The following is a 23,753-nucleotide window of genomic DNA, read 5'->3' on the forward strand; positions in this document are numbered from 1 at the left end:
AGTTGGTCGAAGAGTTTGAGAAGATGACGCCGACGAACTTGGAGATGAATAAATTGATGTTTTACTCGATGACAATGAAGAAATCACAGTAGTTGGAACAGAGACACTTGACGATGAAGAGGCACTTCTTGAAGAGGAGTAAACACTTGTCGAAGGTTGCACGGAACTACTTGATACTTGAGAGCTGGAAGCTTTGATGTCGTATAGATGGAAGTAGTTGGTCGAAGAGTTTGAGAAGATGACGCCGACGAACTTGCTGATGAATAAATTGATGTTTTACTCGATGACAATGAAGAAATCACAGTAGTTGGAACAGAGACACTTGACGATGAAGAGGCACTTCTTGAAGAAGAGTAAACACTTGTCGAAGGTTGCACGGAACTACTTGATACTTGAGAGCTGGAAGCTTTGATGTCGTATAGATGGAAGTAGTTGGTCGAAGAGTTTGAGAAGATGACGCCGACGAACTTGGAGATGAATAAATTGATGTTTTACTCGATGACAATGAAGAAATCACAGTAGTTGGAACAGAGACACTTGACGATGAAGAACTTCTTGAAGAAGAGTAAACACTTGTCGAAGGTTGCACGGAACTACTTGATACTTGAGAGCTGGAAGCTTTGATGTCGTATAGATGGAAGTAGTTGGTCGAAGAGTTTGAGAAGATGACGCCGACGAACTTGATGAATAAATTGATGTTTTACTCGATGACAATGAAGAAATCACAGTAGTTGGAACAGAGACACTTGACGATGAAGAGCACTTCTTGAAGAAGAGTAAACACTTGTCGAAGGTTGCACGGAACTACTTGATACTTGAGAGCTGGGCTTTGATGTCGTATAGATGGAAGTAGTTGGTCGAAGAGTTTGAGAAGATGACGCCGACGAACTTGGAGATGAATAAATTGATGTTTTACTCGATGACAATGAAGAAATCACAGTAGTTGGAACAGAGACACTTGACGATGAAGAGGCACTTCTTGAAGAAGAGTAAACACTTGTCGAAGGTTGCACGGAACTACTTGATACTTGAGAGCTGGGAGCTTTGATGTCGTATAGATGGAAGTAGTTGGTCGAAGAGTTTGAGAAGATGACGCCGACGAACTTGCTGATGAATAAATTGATGTTTTACTCGATGACAATGAAGAAATCACAGTAGTTGGAACAGAGACACTTGACGATGAAGAGGCACTTCTTGAAGAAGAGTAAACACTTGTCGAAGGTTGCACGGAACTACTTGATACTTGAGAGCTGGAAGCTTTTGATGTCGTATAGATGGAAGTAGTTGGTCGAAGAGTTTGAGAAGATGACGCCGACGAACTTGGAGATGAATAAATTGATGTTTTACTCGATGACAATGAAGAAATCACAGTAGTTGGAATAGAGACACTTGACGATGAAGACTTCTTGAAGAAGAGTAAACACTTGTCGAAGGTTGCACGGAACTACTTGATACTTGAGAGCTGGAAGCTTTGATGTCGTATAGATGGAAGTAGTTGGTCGAAGAGTTTGAGAAGATGACGCCGACGAACTTGAGATGAATAAATTGATGTTTTACTCGATGACAATGAAGAAATCACAGTAGTTGGAACAGAGACACTTGACGATGAAGAGGCACTTCTTGAAGAAGAGTAAACACTTGTCGAAGGTTGCACGGAACTACTTGATACTTGAGAGCTGGAAGCTTTGATGTCGTATAGATGGAAGTAGTTGGTCGAAGAGTTTGAGAAGATGACGCCGACGAACTTGATGATGAATAAATTGATGTTTTACTCGATGACAATGAAGAAATCACAGTAGTTGGAACAGAGACACTTGACGATGAAGAACTTCTTGAAGAGAGTAAACACTTGTCGAAGGTTGCACGGAACTACTTGATACTTGAGAGCTGGAAGCTTTGATGTCGTATAGATGGAAGTAGTTGGTCGAAGAGTTTGAGAAGATGACGCCGACGAACTTGGATGAATAAATTGATGTTTTACTCGATGACAATGAAGAAATCACAGTAGTTGGAACAGAGACACTTGACGATGAAGAGGCACTTCTTGAAGAAGAGTAAACACTTGTCGAAGGTTGCACGGAACTACTTGATACTTGAGAGCTGGAAGCTTTTGATGTCGTATAGATGGAAGTAGTTGGTCGAAGAGTTTGAGAAGATGACGCCGACGAACTTGGAGATGAATAAATTGATGTTTTACTCGATGACAATGAAGAAATCACAGTAGTTGGAATAGAGACACTTGACGATGAAGAAGAACTTCTTGAAGAAGAGTAAACACTTGTCGAAGGTTGCACGGAACTACTTGATACTTGAGAGCTGGAAGCTTTTGATGTCGTATAGATGGAAGTAGTTGGTCGAAGAGTTTGAGAAGATGACGCCGACGAACTTGAGATGAATAAATTGATGTTTTACTCGATGACAATGAAGAAATCACAGTAGTTGGAACAGAGACACTTGACGATGAAGAGGCACTTCTTGAAGAGGAGTAAACACTTGTCGAAGGTTGCACGGAACTACTTGATACTTGAGAGCTGGGAGCTTTTGATGTCGTATAGATGGAAGTAGTTGGTCGAAGAGTTTGAGAAGATGACGCCGACGAACTTGGAGATGAATAAATTGATGTTTTACTCGATGACAATGAAGAAATCACAGTAGTTGGAATAGAGACACTTGACGATGAGGAGGCACTTCTTGAAGAAGAGTAAACACTTGTCGAAGGTTGCACGGAACTACTTGATACTTGAGAGCTGGAAGCTTTCGATGTCGTATAGATGGAAGTAGTTGGTCGAAGAGTTTGAGAAGATGACGCCGACGAACTTGATGATGAATAAATTGATGTTTTACTCGATGACAATGAAGAAATCACAGTAGTTGGAACAGAGACACTTGACGATGAAGAGGCACTTCTTGAAGAGGAGTAAACACTTGTCGAAGGTTGCACGGAACTACTTGATACTTGAGAGCTGGAAGCTTTTGATGTCGTATAGATGGAAGTAGTTGGTCGAAGAGTTTGAGAAGATGACGCCGACGAACTTGGAGATGAATAAATTGATGTTTTACTCGATGACAATGAAGAAATCACAGTAGTTGGAATAGAGACACTTGACGATGAAGAAGCACTTCTTGAGGAAGAGTAAACACTGGTCGAAGGTTGCACGGAACTACTTGATACTTTAGAGCTTGGAGCTTTTGATGTCGTATAGATGGAAGTAGTTGGTCTAAGAGTTTGAGAAGATGACGCCGACGAACTTGGAGATGAATAAATTGATGTTTTACTCGATGACAATGAAGAAATCACAGTAGTTGGAATAGAGACACTTGACGATGAGGAGGCACTTCTTGAAGAAGAGTAAACACTTGTCGAAGGTTGCACGGAACTACTTGATACTTGAGAGCTGGGAGCTTTTGATGTCGTATAGATGGAAGTAGTTGGTCGAAGAGTTTGAGAAGATGACGCCGACGAACTTGCTGATGAATAAATTGATGTTTTACTCGATGACAATGAAGAAATCACAGTAGTTGGAACAGAGACACTTGACGATGAAGAGGCACTTCTTGAAGAGGAGTAAACACTTGTCGAAGGTTGCACGGAACTACTTGATACTTGAGAGCTGGAAGCTTTTGATGTCGTATAGATGGAAGTAGTTGGTCGAAGAGTTTGAGAAGATGACGCCGACGAACTTGGAGATGAATAAATTGATGTTTTACTCGATGACAATGAAGAAATCACAGTAGTTGGAATAGAGACACTTGACGATGAAGAAGAACTTCTTGAAGAAGAGTAAACACTTGTCGAAGGTTGCACGGAACTACTTGATACTTGAGAGCTGGAAGCTTTGATGTCGTATAGATGGAAGTAGTTGGTCGAAGAGTTTGAGAAGATGACGCCGACGAACTTGATGATGAATAAATTGATGTTTTACTCGATGACAATGAAGAAATCACAGTAGTTGGAACAGAGACACTTGACGATGAAGAGGCACTTCTTGAAGAGTAAACACTTGTCGAAGGTTGCACGGAACTACTTGATACTTGAGAGCTGGAAGCTTTGATGTCGTATAGATGGAAGTAGTTGGTCGAAGAGTTTGAGAAGATGACGCCGACGAACTTGGAGATGAATAAATTGATGTTTTACTCGATGACAATGAAGAAATCACAGTAGTTGGAACAGAGACACTTGACGATGAAGAACTTCTTGAAGAAGAGTAAACACTTGTCGAAGGTTGCACGGAACTACTTGATACTTGAGAGCTGGAAGCTTTGATGTCGTATAGATGGAAGTAGTTGGTCGAAGAGTTTGAGAAGATGACGCCGACGAACTTGATAATGAGTAACTTGATGTTTTACTCGATGACAATGAAGAAATCACAGTAGTTGGAACAGAGACACTTGAAGATGAAGAGGCACTTCTTGAAGAGGAGTAAACACTTGTCGAAAGTTGCACGGAACTACTTGATACTTGAGAGCTGGAAGCTTTTGATGTCGTATAGATAGAAGTAGTTGGTCGAAGAGTTTGAGAAGATGACGCCGACGAACTTGATGATGAATAAATTGATGTTTTACTCGATGACAATGAAGAAATCACAGTAGTTGGAATAGAGACACTTGACGATGAAGAAGAACTTCTTGAAGAAGAGTAAACACTTGTCGAAGGTTGCACGGAACTACTTGATACTTGAGAGCTGGGAGCTTTGATGTCGTATAGATGGAAGTAGTTGGTCGAAGAGTTTGAGAAGATGACGCCGACGAACTTGGATGAATAAATTGATGTTTTACTCGATGACAATGAAGAAATCACAGTAGTTGGAACAGAGACACTTGACGATGAAGAGGCACTTCTTGAAGAGGAGTAAACACTTGTCGAAGGTTGCACGGAACTACTTGATACTTGAGAGCTGGAAGCTTTTGATGTCGTATAGATGGAAGTAGTTGGTCGAAGAGTTTGAGAAGATGACGCCGACGAACTTGGAGATGAATAAATTGATGTTTTACTCGATGACAATGAAGAAATCACAGTAGTTGGAATAGAGACACTTGACGATGAAGAAGAACTTCTTGAAGAAGAGTAAACACTTGTCGAAGGTTGCACGGAACTACTTGATACTTGAGAGCTGGAAGCTTTTGATGTCGTATAGATGGAAGTAGTTGGTCGAAGAGTTTGAGAAGATGACGCCGACGAACTTGATAATGAATAACTTGATGTTTTACTCGATGACAATGAAGAAATCACAGTAGTTGGAACAGAGACACTTGACGATGAAGAGGCACTTCTTGAAGAGGAGTAAACACTTGTCGAAGGTTGCACGGAACTACTTGATACTTGAGAGCTGGGAGCTTTTGATGTCGTATAGATGGAAGTAGTTGGTCTAAGAGTTTGAGAAGATGACGCCGACGAACTTGGAGATGAATAAATTGATGTTTTACTCGATGACAATGAAGAAATCACAGTAGTTGGAATAGAGACACTTGACGATGAAGGAACTTCTTGAAGAAGAGTAAACACTTGTCGAAGGTTGCACGGAACTACTTGATACTTGAGAGCTGGAGCTTTGATGTCGTATAGATGGAAGTAGTTGGTCGAAGAGTTTGAGAAGATGACGCCGACGAACTTGCTGATGAATAAATTGATGTTTTACTCGATGACAATGAAGAAATCACAGTAGTTGGAACAGAGACACTTGACGATGAAGAGGCACTTCTTGAAGAGGAGTAAACACTTGTCGAAGGTTGCACGGAACTACTTGATACTTGAGAGCTGGAAGCTTTTGATGTCGTATAGATGGAAGTAGTTGGTCGAAGAGTTTGAGAAGATGACGCCGACGAACTTGGAGATGAATAAATTGATGTTTTACTCGATGACAATGAAGAAATCACAGTAGTTGGAACAGAGACACTTGACGATGAAGAAGCACTTCTTGAGGAAGAGTAAACACTGGTCGAAGGTTGCAGGGAACTACTTGATACTTTAGAGCTTGGAGCTTTTGATGTCGTATAGATGGAAGTAGTTGGTCTAAGAGTTTGAGAAGATGACGCCGACGAACTTGGAGATGAATAAATTGATGTTTTACTCGATGACAATGAAGAAATCACAGTAGTTGGAATAGAGACACTTGACGATGAGGAGGCACTTCTTGAAGAAGAGTAAACACTTGTCGAAGGTTGCACGGAACTACTTGATACTTGAGAGCTGGAGCTTTGATGTCGTATAGATGGAAGTAGTTGGTCGAAGAGTTTGAGAAGATGACGCCGACGAACTTGCTGATGAATAAATTGATGTTTTACTCGATGACAATGAAGAAATCACAGTAGTTGGAACAGAGACACTTGACGATGAAGAGGCACTTCTTGAAGAGGAGTAAACACTTGTCGAAGGTTGCACGGAACTACTTGATACTTGAGAGCTGGGCTTTGATGTCGTATAGATGGAAGTAGTTGGTCGAAGAGTTTGAGAAGATGACGCCGACGAACTTGGAGATGAATAAATTGATGTTTTACTCGATGACAATGAAGAAATCACAGTAGTTGGAATAGAGACACTTGACGATGAAGAAGCACTTCTTGAAGAAGAGTAAACACTTGTCGAAGGTTGCACGGAACTACTTGATACTTGAGAGCTGGAAGCTTTTGATGTCGTATAGATGGAAGTAGTTGGTCGAAGAGTTTGAGAAGATGACGCCGACGAACTTGATGATGAATAAATTGATGTTTTACTCGATGACAACGATAAAATCACAGTAGTTGGAAAAGAGACAGTTGACGAAGAAGAAGTACTTCTTGAAGAAGAGTAAACACTTGTCGAAGGTTGCACGGAACTACTTGATATTTGTGAGCTGGAAGCTTTTGATGTCGTATAGATAGAAGTAGTTGGTCGAAGAGTTTGAGAAGATGACGCCGACGAACTTGGTGATGAATAAATTGATGTTTTACTCGATGATAATGAAGAAATCACAGTAGTTGGAACAGAGACACTTGACGATGAAGAGGCACTTCTTGAAGAGGAGTAAACACTTGTCGAAGGTTGCACGGAACTACTTGATACTTGAGAGCTGGAAGCTTTCGATGTCGTATAGATGGAAGTAGTTGGTCTAAGAGTTTGAGAAGATGACGCCGACGAACTTGGAGATGAATAAATTGATGTTTTACTCGATGACAATGAAGAAATCACAGTAGTTGGAATAGAGACACTTGACGATGAAGAAGCACTTCTTGAAGAAGAGTAAACACTTGTCGAAGGTTGCACGGAACTACTTGATACTTGAGAGCTGGGAGCTTTGATGTCGTATAGATGGAAGTAGTTGGTCGAAGAGTTTGAGAAGATGACGCCGACGAACTTGCTGATGAATAAATTGATGTTTTACTCGATGACAATGAAGAAATCACAGTAGTTGGAATAGAGACACTTGACGATGAAGAGGCACTTCTTGAAGAAGAGTAAACACTTGTCGAAGGTTGCACGGAACTACTTGATACTTGAGAGCTGGAAGCTTTTGATGTCGTATAGATGGAAGTAGTTGGTCGAAGAGTTTGAGAAGATGACGCCGACGAACTTGCTGATGAATAAATTGATGTTTTACTCGATGACAATGAAGAAATCACAGTAGTTGGAACAGAGACACTTGACGATGAAGAGGCACTTCTTGAAGAGGAGTAAACACTTGTCGAAGGTTGCACGGAACTACTTGATACTTGAGAGCTGGAAGCTTTTGATGTCGTATAGATGGAAGTAGTTGGTCGAAGAGTTTGAGAAGATGACGCCGACGAACTTGGAGATGAATAAATTGATGTTTTACTCGATGACAATGAAGAAATCACAGTAGTTGGAATAGAGACACTTGACGATGAAGAACTTCTTGAAGAAGAGTAAACACTTGTCGAAGGTTGCACGGAACTACTTGATACTTGAGAGCTGGAAGCTTTGATGTCGTATAGATGGAAGTAGTTGGTCGAAGAGTTTGAGAAGATGACGCCGACGAACTTGGTGATGAATAAATTGATGTTTTACTCGATGACAATGAAGAAATCACAGTAGTTGGAACAGAGACACTTGACGATGAAGAAGCACTTCTTGAAGAAGAGTAAACACTTGTCGAAGGTTGCACGGAACTACTTGATACTTGAGAGCTGGGAGCTTTTGATGTCGTATAGATGGAAGTAGTTGGTCTAAGAGTTTGAGAAGATGACGCCGACGAACTTGGAGATGAATAAATTGATGTTTTACTCGATGACAATGAAGAAATCACAGTAGTTGGAATAGAGACACTTGACGATGAAGAAGCACTTCTTGAAGAAGAGTAAACACTTGTCGAAGGTTGCACGGAACTACTTGATACTTGAGAGCTGGGAGCTTTGATGTCGTATAGATGGAAGTAGTTGGTCGAAGAGTTTGAGAAGATGACGCCGACGAACTTGATGATGAATAAATTGATGTTTTACTCGATGACAATGAAGAAATCACAGTAGTTGGAACAGAGACACTTGACGATGAAGAGGCACTTCTTGAAGAAGAGTAAACACTTGTCGAAGGTTGCACGGAACTACTTGATACTTGAGAGCTGGGAGCTTTGATGTCGTATAGATGGAAGTAGTTGGTTGAAGAGTTTGAGAAGATGACGCCGACGAACTTGCTGATGAATAAATTGATGTTTTACTCGATGACAATGAAGAAATCACAGTAGTTGGAACAGAGACACTTGACGATGAAGAGGCACTTCTTGAAGAAGAGTAAACACTTGTCGAAGGTTGCACGGAACTACTTGATACTTGAGAGCTGGAAGCTTTTGATGTCGTATAGATGGAAGTAGTTGGTCGAAGAGTTTGAGAAGATGACGCCGACGAACTTGGAGATGAATAAATTGATGTTTTACTCGATGACAATGAAGAAATCACAGTAGTTGGAATAGAGACACTTGACGATGAAGAAGAACTTCTTGAAGAAGAGTAAACACTTGTCGAAGGTTGCACGGAACTACTTGATACTTGAGAGCTGGAAGCTTTGATGTCGTATAGATGGAAGTAGTTGGTCGAAGAGTTTGAGAAGATGACGCCGACGAACTTGATGATGAATAAATTGATGTTTTACTCGATGACAATGAAGAAATCACAGTAGTTGGAACAGAGACACTTGACGATGAAGAGGCACTTCTTGAAGAAGAGTAAACACTTGTCGAAGGTTGCACGGAACTACTTGATACTTGAGAGCTGGAAGCTTTTGATGTCGTATAGATGGAAGTAGTTGGTCTAAGAGTTTGAGAAGATGACGCCGACGAACTTGGAGATGAATAAATTGATGTTTTACTCGATGACAATGAAGAAATCACAGTAGTTGGAACAGAGACACTTGACGATGAAGAAGCACTTCTTGAAGAAGAGTAAACACTTGTCGAAGGTTGCACGGAACTACTTGATACTTGAGAGCTGGAAGCTTTTGATGTCGTATAGATGGAAGTAGTTGGTCGAAGAGTTTGAGAAGATGACGCCGACGAACTTGATAATGAATAACTTGATGTTTTACTCGATGACAATGAAGAAATCACAGTAGTTGGAACAGAGACACTTGACGATGAAGAGGCACTTCTTGAAGAGGAGTAAACACTTGTCGAAGGTTGCACGGAACTACTTGATACTTGAGAGCTGGGAGCTTTTGATGTCGTATAGATGGAAGTAGTTGGTCGAAGAGTTTGAGAAGATGACGCCGACGAACTTGGAGATGAATAAATTGATGTTTTACTCGATGACAATGAAGAAATCACAGTAGTTGGAACAGAGACACTTGACGATGAAGAAGCACTTCTTGAAGAAGAGTAAACACTTGTCGAAGGTTGCACGGAACTACTTGATACTTGAGAGCTGGAGCTTTGATGTCGTATAGATGGAAGTAGTTGGTCTAAGAGTTTGAGAAGATGACGCCGACGAACTTGGAGATGAATAAATTGATGTTTTACTCGATGACAATGAAGAAATCACAGTAGTTGGAATAGAGACACTTGACGATGAAGAGGCACTTCTTGAAGAAGTAAACACTTGTCGAAGGTTGCACGGAACTACTTGATACTTGAGAGCTGGGAGCTTTGATGTCGTATAGATGGAAGTAGTTGGTCGAAGAGTTTGAGAAGATGACGCCGACGAACTTGCTGATGAATAAATTGATGTTTTACTCGATGACAATGAAGAAATCACAGTAGTTGGAACAGAGACACTTGACGATGAAGAGGCACTTCTTGAAGAGGAGTAAACACTTGTCGAAGGTTGCACGGAACTACTTGATACTTGAGAGCTGGAAGCTTTGATGTCGTATAGATGGAAGTAGTTGGTCGAAGAGTTTGAGAAGATGACGCCGACGAACTTGGATGAATAAATTGATGTTTTACTCGATGACAATGAAGAAATCACAGTAGTTGGAACAGAGACACTTGACGATGAAGAGGCACTTCTTGAAGAAGAGTAAACACTTGTCGAAGGTTGCACGGAACTACTTGATACTTGAGAGCTGGGAGCTTTTGATGTCGTATAGATGGAAGTAGTTGGTCGAAGAGTTTGAGAAGATGACGCCGACGAACTTGGTGATGAATAAATTGATGTTTTACTCGATGACAATGAAGAAATCACAGTAGTTGGAACAGAGACAGTTGACGAAGAAGAAGTACTTCTTGAAGAAGAGTAAACACTTGTCGAAGGTTGCACGGAACTACTTGATACTTGAGAGCTGGAAGCTTTTGATGTCGTATAGATGGAAGTAGTTGGTCGAAGAGTTTGAGAAGATGACGCCGACGAACTTGATGATGAATAAATTGATGTTTTACTCGATGACAATGATGAAATCACAGTAGTTGGAACAGAGACACTTGACGAAGAAGAAGTACTTCTTGAAGAAGAGTAAACACTTGTCGAAGGTTGCACGGAACTACTTGATACTTGAGAGCTGGGAGCTTTAGATGTCGTATAGATGGAAGTAGTTGGTTGAAGAGTTTGAGAAGATGACGCCGACGAACTTGCTGATGAATAAATTGATGTTTTACTCGATGACAATGAAGAAATCACAGTAGTTGGAACAGAGACACTTGACGATGAAGAAGAACTTCTTGAAGAAGAGTAAACACTTGTCGAAGGTTGCACGGAACTACTTGATACTTGAGAGCTGGGAGCTTTTGATGTCGTATAGATGGAAGTAGTTGGTAGAAGAGTTTGAGAAGATGACGCCGACGAACTTGGTGATGAATAAATTGATGTTTTACTCGATGACAATGAAGAAATCACAGTAGTTCGAACAGGAGGAAGAGGCCTAGTAAAACCTTTACTGATTGTTGTTAACACAACTACCGAAACCGATGATGTAGTCTTTGAACTGGAAATATGTATTACACCAGAGGATCCTATAACTGGGAAATTTGAAAGACTTGAAAAAGATAAAAACGAAGAGCTTAAAGACGCAGACACTGTCGAGGAAAGCGTAGCTGTTTTAATAGAACTTGAGGAATATAAACTACTGGATGCAACTGAAGAAATCACAGTAGTTGGAACAGAGACACTTGACGATGAAGAGGAACTTCTTGAAGAGGAGTAAAGACTTGTCGAAGGTTGCACGGAACTACTTGATACTTGAGAGCTGCGAGCTTTTGATGTCGTATAGATGGAAGTAGTTGGTCTAAGAGTTTGAGAAGATGACGCCGACGAACTTGGAGATGAATAAATTGATGTTTTACTCGATGACAATGAAGAAATCACAGTAGTTGGAATAGAGACACTTGACGATGAAGAAGAACTTCTTGAAGAAGAGTAAACACTTGTCGAAGGTTGCACGGAACTACTTGATACTTGAGAGCTGGGAGCTTTTGATGTCGTATAGATGGAAGTAGTTGGTCGAAGAGTTTGAGAAGATGACGCCGACGAACTTGATGAATAACTTGATGTTTTACTCGATGACAATGAAGAAATCACAGTAGTTGGAACAGAGACACTTGACGATGAAGAGGCACTTCTTGAAGAGGAGTAAACACTTGTCGAAGGTTGCACGGAACTACTTGATACTTGAGAGCTGGAGCTTTGATGTCGTATAGATGGAAGTAGTTGGTCGAAGAGTTTGAGAAGATGACGCCGACGAACTTGGTGATGAATAAATTGATGTTTTACTCGATGACAATGAAGAAATCACAGTAGTTGGAACAGAGACACTTGACGATGAAGAGGCACTTCTTGAAGAGGAGTAAACACTTGTCGAAGGTTGCACGGAACTACTTGATACTTGAGAGCTGGAGCTTTTGATGTCGTATAGATGGAAGTAGTTGGTCTAAGAGTTTGAGAAGATGACGCCGACGAACTTGGAGATGAATAAATTGATGTTTTACTCGATGACAATGAAGAAATCACAGTAGTTGGAATAGAGACACTTGACGATGAAGAAGAACTTCTTGAAGAAGAGTAAACACTTGTCGAAGGTTGCACGGAACTACTTGATACTTGAGAGCTGGAAGCTTTTGATGTCGTATAGATGGAAGTAGTTGGTCGAAGAGTTTGAGAAGATGACGCCGACGAACTTGATGATGAATAAATTGATGTTTTACTCGATGACAATGAAGAAATCACAGTAGTTGGAACAGAGACACTTGACGATGAAGAGGCACTTCTTGAAGAGGAGTAAACACTTGTCGAAGGTTGCACGGAACTACTTGATACTTGAGAGCTGGGAGCTTTTGATGTCGTATAGATGGAAGTAGTTGGTCGAAGAGTTTGAGAAGATGACGCCGACGAACTTGGAGATGAATAAATTGATGTTTTACTCGATGACAATGAAGAAATCACAGTAGTTGGAATAGAGACACTTGACGATGAAGAAGCACTTCTTGAAGAAGAGTAAACACTTGTCGAAGGTTGCACGGAACTACTTGATACTTGAGAGCTGGAGCTTTTGATGTCGTATAGATGGAAGTAGTTGGTCGAAGAGTTTGAGAAGATGACGCCGACGAACTTGATGATGAATAAATTGATGTTTTACTCGATGACAATGAAGAAATCACAGTAGTTGGAATAGAGACACTTGACGATGAGGAGGCACTTCTTGAAGAAGAGTAAACACTTGTCGAAGGTTGCACGGAACTACTTGATACTTGAGAGCTGGGAGCTTTTGATGTCGTATAGATGGAAGTAGTTGGTCGAAGAGTTTGAGAAGATGACGCCGACGAACTTGATGATGAATAACTTGATGTTTTACTCGATGACAATGAAGAAATCACAGTAGTTGGAACAGAGACATTTGACGATGAAGAAGCACTTGTTGCAATGGAATGAAAAAAACTGGTAGTAAGCGCATTAAGACTATTTGAAATCGATATGACAGACAATGTCTTTCTGGTTGAAAAATTCTTGGATGGGAAACTGAAAGATGGTGGAGGAGGCCTAGTAAAACTTTCACTGATTGTTGTTAACACAACTACCGAAACCGACGATGTAGTCTTTGAACTGGAAATATGTATTACACCAGAGGATCCTATAACTGGGAAATTTGAAGACTTGAAAAGATAAAACGAAGCTTGACGCAGACACTTCGAGAAAGCGTAGCTGTTTTAATAGAACGAAATATAAAGTAGTCGATGACACTGAAGAAATCACAGTAGTTGGAACAGAGACACTTGACGATGAAGAAGCACTTGAAGAAGAGTAAACACTTGTCGAAGGTTGCACGGAACTACTTGATACTTGAGAGCTGGAGCTTTGATGTCGTATAGATGGAAGTAGTTGGTCTAAGAGTTTGAGAAGATGACGCTGACGAACTTGGAAATGAATAAATTGATGTTTTACTCGATGACAATGAAGAAATCACAGTAGTTGGAACAGAGACACTTGACGAAGAAGAAGTACTTGAAGAAGAGTAAACACTTGTCGAAGGTTGTACGGAACTACTTGATACTTGACTAGGAGCTTTGATGTCGTATAGATGGAAGTAGTTGGTTGAAGAGTTTGAGAAGATGACGCCGACGAACTTGGTGATGAATAAATTGATGTTTTACTTGATGACAATGAAGAAATCACAGTAGTTGGAACAGAGATACTTGACGATGAAGAAGAACTTTTTGAGGAAGAGTAAACACTGGTCGAAGGTTGCACGGAACTACTTGATACTTTAGAGCTTGGAGCTTTTGATGTCGTATAGATGGAAGTAGTTGGTCTAAGAGTTTGAGAAGATGACGCTGACGAACTTGGAAATGAATAAATTGATGTTTTACTCGATGACAATGATGAAATCACAGTAGTTGGAACAGAGACAGTTGACGAAGAAGAAGTACTTCTTGAAGAAGAGTAAATACTTGTCGAAGGTTGCACGGAACTACTTGATACTTGAGAGCTGGGAGCTTTTGATGTCGTATAGATGGAAGTAGTTGGTCGAAGAGTTTGAGAAGATGACGCCGACGAACTTGGAGATGAATAAATTGATGTTTTACTCGATGACAATGATGAAATCACAGTAGTTGGAACAGAGACGCTTGACGAAGAAGAAGCACTTCTTGAGGAAGAGTAAACACTGGTCGAAGGTTGCACGGAACTACTTGATACTTGAGAGCTGGGAGCTTTTGATGTCGTATAGATGGAAGTAGTTGGTCGAAGAGTTTGAGAAGATGACGCCGACGAACTTGGTGATGAATAAATTGATGTTTTACTCGATGACAATGAAGAAATCACAGTAGTTGGAACAGAGATACTTGACGATGAAGAAGAACTTCTTGAAAAAGAGTAAATACTTGTCGAAGGTTGCACGGAACTACTTGATACTTGAGAGCTGGGAGCTTTTGATGTCGTATAGATGGAAGTAGTTGGTCTAAGAGTTTGAGAAGATGACGCCGACGAACTTGGTGATGAATAAATTGATGTTTTACTCGATGACAATGATGAAATCACAGTAGTTGGAACAGAGACGCTTGACAAAGAAGCACTTCTTGAGGAAGAGTAAACACTTGTCGAAGGTTGCACGGAACTACTTGATACTTGAGAGCTGGAAGGTTTTGATGTTGTATAGATGGAAGTAGTTGGTGGAACACCAGCACAGGGCCTGGTACAGTTTTCCTTAATAGGTTTACATGATTTTCCATCAAAATATTGATTTTCAGGACAATTGCATCCTTCAACATGGTCACCTCGACAACATCTATCCGGTTTTGTACAATTAGGTTTTTCTTCACAAATAGGTGTGACAGGAATATCTGGTGTATAGTGGCTTTCGTTGCGACAAGCACGGCAACATGATAGTTCTGTTTGTTTCAAAGAAAAGTTAAGCAAATGTTAAAAAATTAATTATTCTTTAGTTTAAAGTAAATGGTTTGAACCCGGGAGTATCGTTACATGTTTGTAAATGTAGATCGTCCAGGTTGGTATAGTTCTAAGGTTGTCGAAACGTCAATCAACAACAACAAAAACAGTCCTTCTCAGGACTATATAAACCTGGACTATCTACATTTACAAACATATTCTGTCGTTTCTAATTTACTTTATTCATCGTTAAGACGTTAAATCTTGTACTTTTTAAATATATTTCGAGAAAAAACAACTGTGATGTTCAACGTATTTTTGAGGATGTCTCGACATGTTTTTATTTAAAGAGTTGTGTAAACTATTTTACTAATGAATGGTAGATTGTTTTATGAGCAAAGAAAACTAAATCATATATTGTTTTTGCATTGTCTAAAAATTGTTGTTTCTAATTTATGATACGATCAACTGTGATGTGTCGTAACATAGTGACAACTTAATGCCCGAAAATTAAGAGTGTCAAATGTTAGTAGCAAAATTTTCCTACCACAAAATCCTTCTCTTCTCCAAGAAAATGAGATGCCAAGTCGGTTACATTCTCTGACATACGCAGCCACAGCAGAACAGAAACAGTTACAATCACCGCCATATTTACACTTGCAGGTTTCATGTTCGCATGCCTTTATGTATGGATCAGGATTAACTGTTTCATGACATTTAGAAAAAGCTGGATTTAATTTAATCTCTTCACAACCTGCAAAGAAATTGAAGACAATTAAATAAGGACATTTCCGCCTTTTTTATCAATTTAGAAAAGACAAATTCGAATAGAAATGGAACGTAACAATCTTATAGAAATATGAGTAAAAAAATTCATGGAACAAATTTGTGCACTCGAGATTAGAAAAACTATTTGCAAATGATAGAGTAAAAAGTTTGATTGAAAAAACGAGAGGGAGACAAAGTGTTTTTCTGTTAGAGGACTTTTTATGTAACAAAAAGATATTCCATATAAAATGCTAATGTGAGGTGTGTGTTTGTACCTTTTTTTGCCCAAGACTTTAATGGGCTACTTGTACATGCATCCTTTTGAACACTATCGACACAGTCTTCATTTGCTGCCCATTTATTGGCGAATTCCGTCGTTTCTTCCGCAGTTGATTTATCGGGAACTAAAAAATCGTCTTTCGAGTGCTTGCCATCAAAGTTTCCACAAAGACCTCGGAACGTGCCGTTCATAAGTCGTGAGCTGGTCGGCTTGATATAAACACGTGAACCTTTATCATATTTGATTTCTAAACCGACATAGTAAAGTTTCAAGATGACAAAGAGTCCTTTATACTCCATCATTACACCATTGAAGATGTCACTGCACGGGTTATTGTAATCATATTGTACAATCTCATTGTTGCTGATTTTCTCCACTTTATATGCCTTTTGAAAAAGCGTGATACGTAAATCGTCATTGTTGAAAGAGATTTTAACTTCTTTGCACATGTACATGTCAAAGGTGTGTTCGCAAGGCTTATTTTTGATTGTAATTGTGATGTTATTATACTGCAAAAGTATAAATTCGCAAAATTGACCGTCAAAGTTTAAAATATGACCATCGAACATCTTGTAATGATCTTGACCCCAAGCAGAACATTCGTAAGCCGGTTCTCGGTTCCCACTTCCCTTCGTTTCCCACGAACGTCTTTTTCCACAAACCCTAGTAATAACAAGAAACGTAAAACTTCCTCAACGCAATAACTAAAAAAAATAAAAATGGATATCTGGCTATTTAAAGTAACACGCTCTTATGTCGTAACTGTTTACAGAGTTAAAGATAAAATAATCATTTTTATAATACATTTATACTTACTTTGAGCAATCCGAGGGACTAGTAACACCAAGATCATAAAATGTGTTACCGTGTTTACATTGACATCCAGTATCTGCATCTACACACGTGCCATTCTCGTGCAACGCTTGACCAACTGGGCAGAAATAACCAGTCTGACAAGTGTCCAGTTTATCACAAGTATAACCGCATTCAGTGAACACTCTACCCATGTTTGCATAGTATCCTGAAAAAATTGAAAGATTAAAGTATCTTTAATGCGAATATCAGTCATTCGTACGTTACCTTCCTACGTTATTCTTACTATAAATTTAGGAATTCTCGTGTGATTCCTACGATAAACTTAAGAATTCCTACGCCTGCTTCCTTCAACTCACACATTACTTCTCTGTCATCTTTTAATCCTCTTTCTTGCAAGTGATCATTATACTTCAACACTCAATGTGATTAATTTAAACTAACTAAATCTCTAAGACTCGTAGATATTATGAAAAAGTATCGAATTATTACTGTTGCAGTCCATATTTGTACAGCTCCATGTCCCGTCGTTACATGTACTAAATTGAATGGAGAAGAAAAATGTACATAATATATCAACAAATGTTCATGATACAATTTCCGAACTCGCAACAATTCTTTTAAATATATAAACAAATTTACTTGTATTACATTTACATGAAAATTATTGTGCGTTGCTGAAAAATAGCATTTCATCCGCACATCAAAATGTACAAGTTTTGTAACACTATGTGCTCAAATGAAGAGTTTTAGGATTTGGTAAATGAAAATTGACAATTTGTTCTTTGTTTTGTTAAATTTGTTGAGAATTTCATCGTTTTCTTTTCAACATTAAATCAACAAGAGCGGAAGTAACGGACTGGGCGCAAGATATGATCATATAAAATGATGCCAAAAGAAATTAATGAATTGGGAGTAATAATCTTAGTTTTATGTGCCTACCAATTATTGCAGTAATCCATTCGAACCTCTCCTTTCACATACGTCTGATTATTATAGACACAAGGACATTCCGATTTTCGGACGCAATTTCCATCTTCGGTTGCATAAAATCCCTCTTTGCAATAACATCCAGCCCAACAAACGTTTCTACAAAAAAATGAAACTGATAATAAAATCCGAAAGAAAAGATGCTTATTGATAATTTTGGTATGCAGCTCGCATCACTAGTAAAGCATGCAATTGATATGTTAACACAATATCGACATCACTTAGTTGTAGAATTTAACACTTACGGGCAGCTCACAGAGCTATTTTGTAATGCCAAACAAGAGTTCTCGCATGTGGGATCCCCGTTACTATCCCTGTTGCAAACTTTGAACTCCCGATTACTTTTACATTTTGTCTCTGAAATAAATAAAAACAAGGGGTATGTTATGTAGTTGAAATCGACTTTCCTTAAGCTGGCCGAATGGTAGGAGAATACGTTGAATTATATAAGTTTTGTGGATAGGATTAGAGATTAAGAATTATAAAAACGCAAAACATTATGGGAAAGACAAAATATTGATGAAAATGTATAAGGTCGTAAGGGAAGATAAAGGTATTACCATCGGAAGTAAATATTAATCAAACTTCAACTTAAAAAAAAGGAAGCAACAACACTTACCTTGTGAACGTTTAAGATCTTCTGCAAAATACAATCGTGGGTCGAAAGGTGTACCTTTGTCGGCGCATTTTCTAAGGTAGACGCGTAAAATTTGAAGATAATATTCTTTTGAAGAACAAGTATCGCTCATACACATATCAAAGTACTTTTGAGGCGATACAAGCTTGTGACAACGAGCAAACTTTGGATCCTCCTTCAACTTTTTGCAGATCTTTTCTGCATCGTTCTTCCGATTAAAATGAACGTCGCAGTAATTCTCTTCATCCCACATGCCCGCAGGATAAGCACTACTTTTCAACCTCCATTGTGAGACGAAAGATTTTGCGGATAGTTCAGTATCTTCATCATGTGTATGAAAGTCATTTGTTATGTCGTTGTCAAAAGTGCCACAAAGACCACAAGTCTGTTTGAACAAAGATGAATCAGCAATGATCTTAAGCTCGTTTCTATTATTCCACAGAACATAGATGCCGGCCTTCTTTGACGAAAAGTATATATTTTCTCCTGCAAACACGCCTGTCTTCCATCCATGTATCGTGTCCACGTAAAAACGTTTTTCTTTGCCGTCAATCGTTAAAAGAGGCTTCATACGCAAAGTAGCAGCAAGTTTGCCACCAATTAGAATTTCGATTTCCTTGTCACAATTACTTTCTGAAGGGCTGCATGCCAAAGGACTTTTTTGGTTCAGACGAATTTCATACGAAGATTCACTGATCGTCGAGTGACAACGCTTAGATAACACGTACGACCCTTTTCCATACATCTGATACATCAGACCATCAAACGTTTCAATATGAGAGTTACCGTAAAGATCACAAGTGCCTGTAAACAAGAAGAACCGCGGAGCTCAGGCTAAAATATGATTATATTTGTTACATGCATTCTACAAACAATCAACGCAGACTTTAAAAGCCTTCTTTAACGTGCATTTTATTCCAAACACGCTCAATAAATGTTACCTCCGCATTTACGTTTAGTACAATCCCAAATTCCACCATCACACGTGCTAGAAAATTTAGAAAAAATTTATCATCAAAAATGCAGATATACCCTGATATGTATACAGTATTTTTGCTCAAAATTTAATTATTAGAAGGTTGTGACTGTATGCATACGCAATTGCTGCTATATATTGTAAAAGAGTCTGTTGTTGATGCATATCCAGTTGCTGTGCTCCAATCGATGATAAATGAACATGAACATAACAAAACTGTAAAATATAGTAGTTCTTTTCCATAAAATCTGCTTTATTTCGGGAAAGACATTAAAAGAAATTCAGGCGTACCATTCTTCGCAAGCAGTCGCACGAATGCTAAGATGTTTGTAAAATACTCCAGCATGATTACATGAGCATTTTTGTCTTTCCACACAACGATTGCCGTCCCACCAAAGGTTAGCCGGACAGTGACAGCCGTCAACACAACCGGAGAGACATGAAATTTGATGGCTGAAAGGATTGGAGCAAGTCAGAGGACAGGCAGAACCACACTCAGAGTATTCCATTGTGGCAGGGCATGTTACCGCTAAACATAAGGAGTAAAAGATGTACTTATTTTTCTTCTCGAAGTAAACAAAAAATGAAATATTGATAAAACAGGATTTGTTGAAACATGCAAACCAAGAACAAAACAATCTTCAGTAGTATACTGACCACATAGTCCGTTGTTCCTCCAATTTTTAATACTCCAATCTTGCTGAGATTTGGGTAGTTCTTTCATTAAGACATGACAAGCACGAACGAATAAAGACAACACCTTACACATGCAATCATTTCTGCTAGCATAATCACAAGCACAAACATCAGCCACACACATATGTCTGTACTCTTCAATGGGAATCAATTTCCTACATGCTAAAAAAGAAAGGAATAAAGACCATTTATAGCAGTGGTTTTTCACAAGTTAGCATTTCAAAATGTGTTTGTTTTGCTTATGGCAAAAAAGCACGTTCTTCTCAGAATTATGGCATGAAAAAATTCATAATGACAATAGTGTATAAAACACATTCGTCTTCCGTGCTTTAGTATAAAAAATCAGAAGATATTAAGAACCAATAGAAAAAGAAATTAAACAACTCAAAAATATATTGTTTACCGGCAAATTGTTTTGCATCTAATATCTTGCACATTTCTTCCGCCTTCTTCAAGCCCAGCTTAATGTTCTTAGAGGGTGAGAAACAGCTAGGTGGAGGTTTTATTTCAGGTTTACTTTGACAATTTGTATTTTCTTTCCACGTCATTTGAAACTCCAGATCACTTTTGAGAGGTTTACCGTGCAAGTTTACAAAGTCATTTTTTGGATTGCCATCATATGTACCACAAAGACCGAAGGCTTTGTGATCGCCATCTTTTTCCGTTTTAAATGTTTCAGGAAGTTTGATCATCAGATCCTCCTGACCATCCCAATAGACCAACACACCATCGGCACTTTTAACCATAATATAACGACCTGCCTGTAAAGGAGAAACTAAAAATTATTTTGTTGCTATGGCTATATTGTCAAATTTGCAAAGAAAATCAATTTTTTTCGTAGTTAGCTATACACAGATTAATGAACAAGAAAAGATTCATCAGCGTAACTCACTTTTCGAATACTGGCTGTTCGTTTCTTGTACGGAACGGGAACAACTTTGTCGTTAATTCTAACACTATGCAGACTGTTATAAAGTTTCACATTCGCTTTTTCCATGATAATTTCCACTTTTTTCTGACAAGGTCCATTGATATCGCAGTTGGGGTCGTTTTCCAAATTAACAATGAATGGTGACATTGGATTATTAACGTAAACCATTTGGTATTTACATGTTCCGTAAAAATAGTAGTTTTTTCCATCAAATGTTCGGTAATGGCCACGACCGTAGGCATAACACATTCCCTCCACTTGAATGAAAATTTAGAGAAATTTAAAAGAAATAATTCTCATTGACGTTTAGTATAGATAATAGTATAGTTTCGAGACCAATTACGGGTTGAAATGCACGAGCAGGTTTTTTAAAGACTGCAGCAAAATACTCGAAAAACTCGCGAATGTAGCTATGTTTAGCTTTAATTGCACGAGAAGCGATGGAAACTATACTTAATAATAATATACTTTGAGATATTTCTTGACGGCACCGTCTAACTCTGTCTCGCTTCGTTTCTCTCTATCGTTTTAGAAAAGCATCGTTACGCGGCAAGACTGTTAAAAACATTCACCAAAAAACTGTACTTGCTGTTTTGTTTCTATTCTTAGCATTCTTTTGCAATTCTTGAATTTCAAACGATGGCAATTGTGGAAATTTTTGTTTACTTACAACTGGCGCCATATTTTTTTTTTGAATTGAAAAGAAGTTTGTTTGGCTGTCACTGCTTTTCAGCCAATAAGGTCACAGTATTTACATCTCAAGATATATTATTATGAAATCAAAAGTAATGACAAGTAAAGGCTTCATTTCATGACTTAAATAAGACGGAACTCGCAGAAAGTTCATATATTCGCATAAATAAACCACTAACAACAGACGAAGTTATGAAGCTATTTGTAACAACACTTGCAAAGAAGTTTTACAATCCAGTCTAGAGATAGCGTAACACTGAAGCAAATGTCACGAAACAAATTTGAAAACCAGATCACTTCAAATCACGACATTAGTACGCAAAAATACCTTTATTGAAAACTTACTTTTTGGAAATAAAGGGTTTGCTTTGTAGTGGTGTGCATCGTTCGATGATCCTAAAGATATGAAAAAATGTTACAGATTGGAGACGAAATTAATTTCTTGACACAGTGATATCACCATAACGTCCAAAAATCACACATACCAACACAAGAACTTTCACACATTTCTTGGCTTTCAAAGTTGTTCTCGTTGCCTGAACAACCAGAGAAAAAGAATTTTTCACATTTGCCATTACTGTGGTACCAACGCTCTGTGGTGAAGTTATCTTTCTTTCACGTTTCCATAGTTCGTCACACACTCCATATTCTGGTACTATATCAAAGCAGAATCGCAGCAAATAAAATCGTCCTTGAAATCCATTTTGGAGAGATAGGCCTTAACGCTGTTCACTTTGACAACATTTTGATTTTGCATTGCAGACCACAAGGTTTATCTACTCAACAAGCTTGGCGGTTGGAGTTGCAGATAAATAGACAGGTGTGTAAAATAGTGAGATTTGTATGTCATAATCGTGTCAAAAATTCATTTTATTTACACAGGGAGAGACTATTTCAGAATGATTTTTATCCAATTGCCGAATACTGCATTTCTGCATAATATGTCAAATAACCTTTGGGCATAGTCTTACCACAGACTTGAAGACACTCGTCATAACTGGACTCCATCACGTCACATGATTCTTTGATGCCTTTTAAGTATTTGTAGCATGCAAATTTCTGAGCTACACTCGACGACTGACTTCGCTTGTTTTGCGCCAAAAATTGAGCAAATAATGAAATGTAATGATCAACATTGTCTTTTGAGACACCGTGCTGCTTTGGTTTTTCACAGATATCCTCTGAAATCAAGTAAAAGAAAGTCTTTTGTTTCTTCCTATGTATATTTTCGATATTTTTCAGAAAAAAACATGTTTTCAATAGGAGTTAGTGTGATATCTTGGCATATAAAATAATTTAAAATCACATACCGATGGAGCAATTTTTTCCAGAAAATCCAGGGAAGCAGTTACAAACAGGTTCGCTGTCTCTCCTGGTAGAATTCGTCAAACAAACGCCGCCATAGCAGCCTTCTTTACACAGAGCTAAAAACAAAAAAGGGCAAAACATACACTGACTGCATTTATTCAGAAAGACATCAATTCATTTATTTTTCTAAACTATAAATATGAAATATTTACGCGTTTCACAATGAGCTCCTGTATAACTCAGTTTGACTTCAGGATCGTTTTTGTAAGTGGCCAAGCAATCACATTGGTTGGGTTTAACACATTTACCCCCATTCAAACACGGAGATTCACAGTAAGCTATAGAATAAAAATGAACAATATTTGTCACTATAACATATACATCATGCATATAATAAAAAATTCTTCAGAACAGAAATAATTTTTCC

General features: G+C 38.6%; 3 protein-coding genes across 4 annotated transcripts; all 3 read right to left on the bottom strand.

Moving 5' to 3' along the window:
• Positions 1-8,658: 8,658 nt before the first annotated feature.
• Positions 8,659-10,320, bottom strand: LOC124453484 (uncharacterized serine-rich protein C215.13-like; the record flags this gene model as incomplete). The annotated part of the gene is made up of 2 exons (XM_047004299.1): positions 8,659-8,700; positions 10,135-10,320. Coding segments are annotated over 2 exons (228 nt in total), but the record flags the coding sequence as incomplete, so codon positions are not given.
• Positions 10,321-10,398: 78 nt separating this feature from the next.
• LOC124453485 (uncharacterized protein DDB_G0271670-like) lies at positions 10,399-13,303 on the bottom strand (the record flags this gene model as incomplete). The annotated part of the gene is made up of 2 exons (XM_047004300.1): positions 13,252-13,303; positions 10,399-11,759 (listed from the first exon to the last, which is right to left on the bottom strand). Coding segments are annotated over exons 1-2 (1,413 nt in total), but the record flags the coding sequence as incomplete, so codon positions are not given.
• Positions 13,304-13,770: 467 nt separating this feature from the next.
• On the bottom strand, positions 13,771-23,179 carry LOC124453158 (mucin-5AC-like). Of its 2 annotated transcripts, XM_047003910.1 has the most exons (16): positions 22,990-23,179; positions 22,504-22,673; positions 22,364-22,414; positions 21,287-21,582; positions 20,798-21,155; positions 20,356-20,556; positions 19,990-20,227; positions 19,664-19,710; positions 18,705-19,526; positions 18,331-18,442; positions 18,038-18,184; positions 17,588-17,634; positions 17,099-17,303; positions 16,278-16,945; positions 15,782-15,988; positions 13,771-15,236 (listed from the first exon to the last, which is right to left on the bottom strand). In XM_047003910.1, exons 2-16 carry the CDS (start codon positions 22,523-22,525, stop codon positions 13,810-13,812), a joined length of 4,848 nt encoding a protein of 1,615 aa, XP_046859866.1. In that variant the 5' UTR covers positions 22,526-22,673; positions 22,990-23,179; the 3' UTR covers positions 13,771-13,809. The 2 variants fall into 2 exon arrangements, with proteins under 2 accessions (XP_046859866.1, XP_046859867.1); XM_047003911.1 differs by lacking the exon at positions 22,990-23,179 and having other exon boundaries at positions 22,365-22,414; positions 22,504-22,533.
• Positions 23,180-23,753: the final 574 nt, after the last annotated feature.

Source organism: Xenia sp. Carnegie-2017, unplaced genomic scaffold (assembly GCF_021976095.1).
Source record: "Xenia sp. Carnegie-2017 unplaced genomic scaffold, XeniaSp_v1 HiC_scaffold_25, whole genome shotgun sequence".
Lineage (NCBI taxonomy): Eukaryota > Metazoa > Cnidaria > Anthozoa > Malacalcyonacea > Xeniidae > Xenia > Xenia sp. Carnegie-2017.

Coding starts and splice junctions, on each gene's coding strand:
- LOC124453158 (XM_047003910.1), bottom strand. CDS start 22,525: ATGTGTGAAAGTTCTTGTGTTG. Junction 18,443..18,704: donor AGATCTTAAACGTTCACAAG/GTAAGTGTTGTT, acceptor TATTTATTTCAG/AGACAAAATGTAAAAGTAAT. Junction 15,237..15,781: donor GAGAAGAGAAGGATTTTGTG/GTAGGAAAATTT, acceptor TGAAACAAACAG/AACTATCATGTTGCCGTGCT.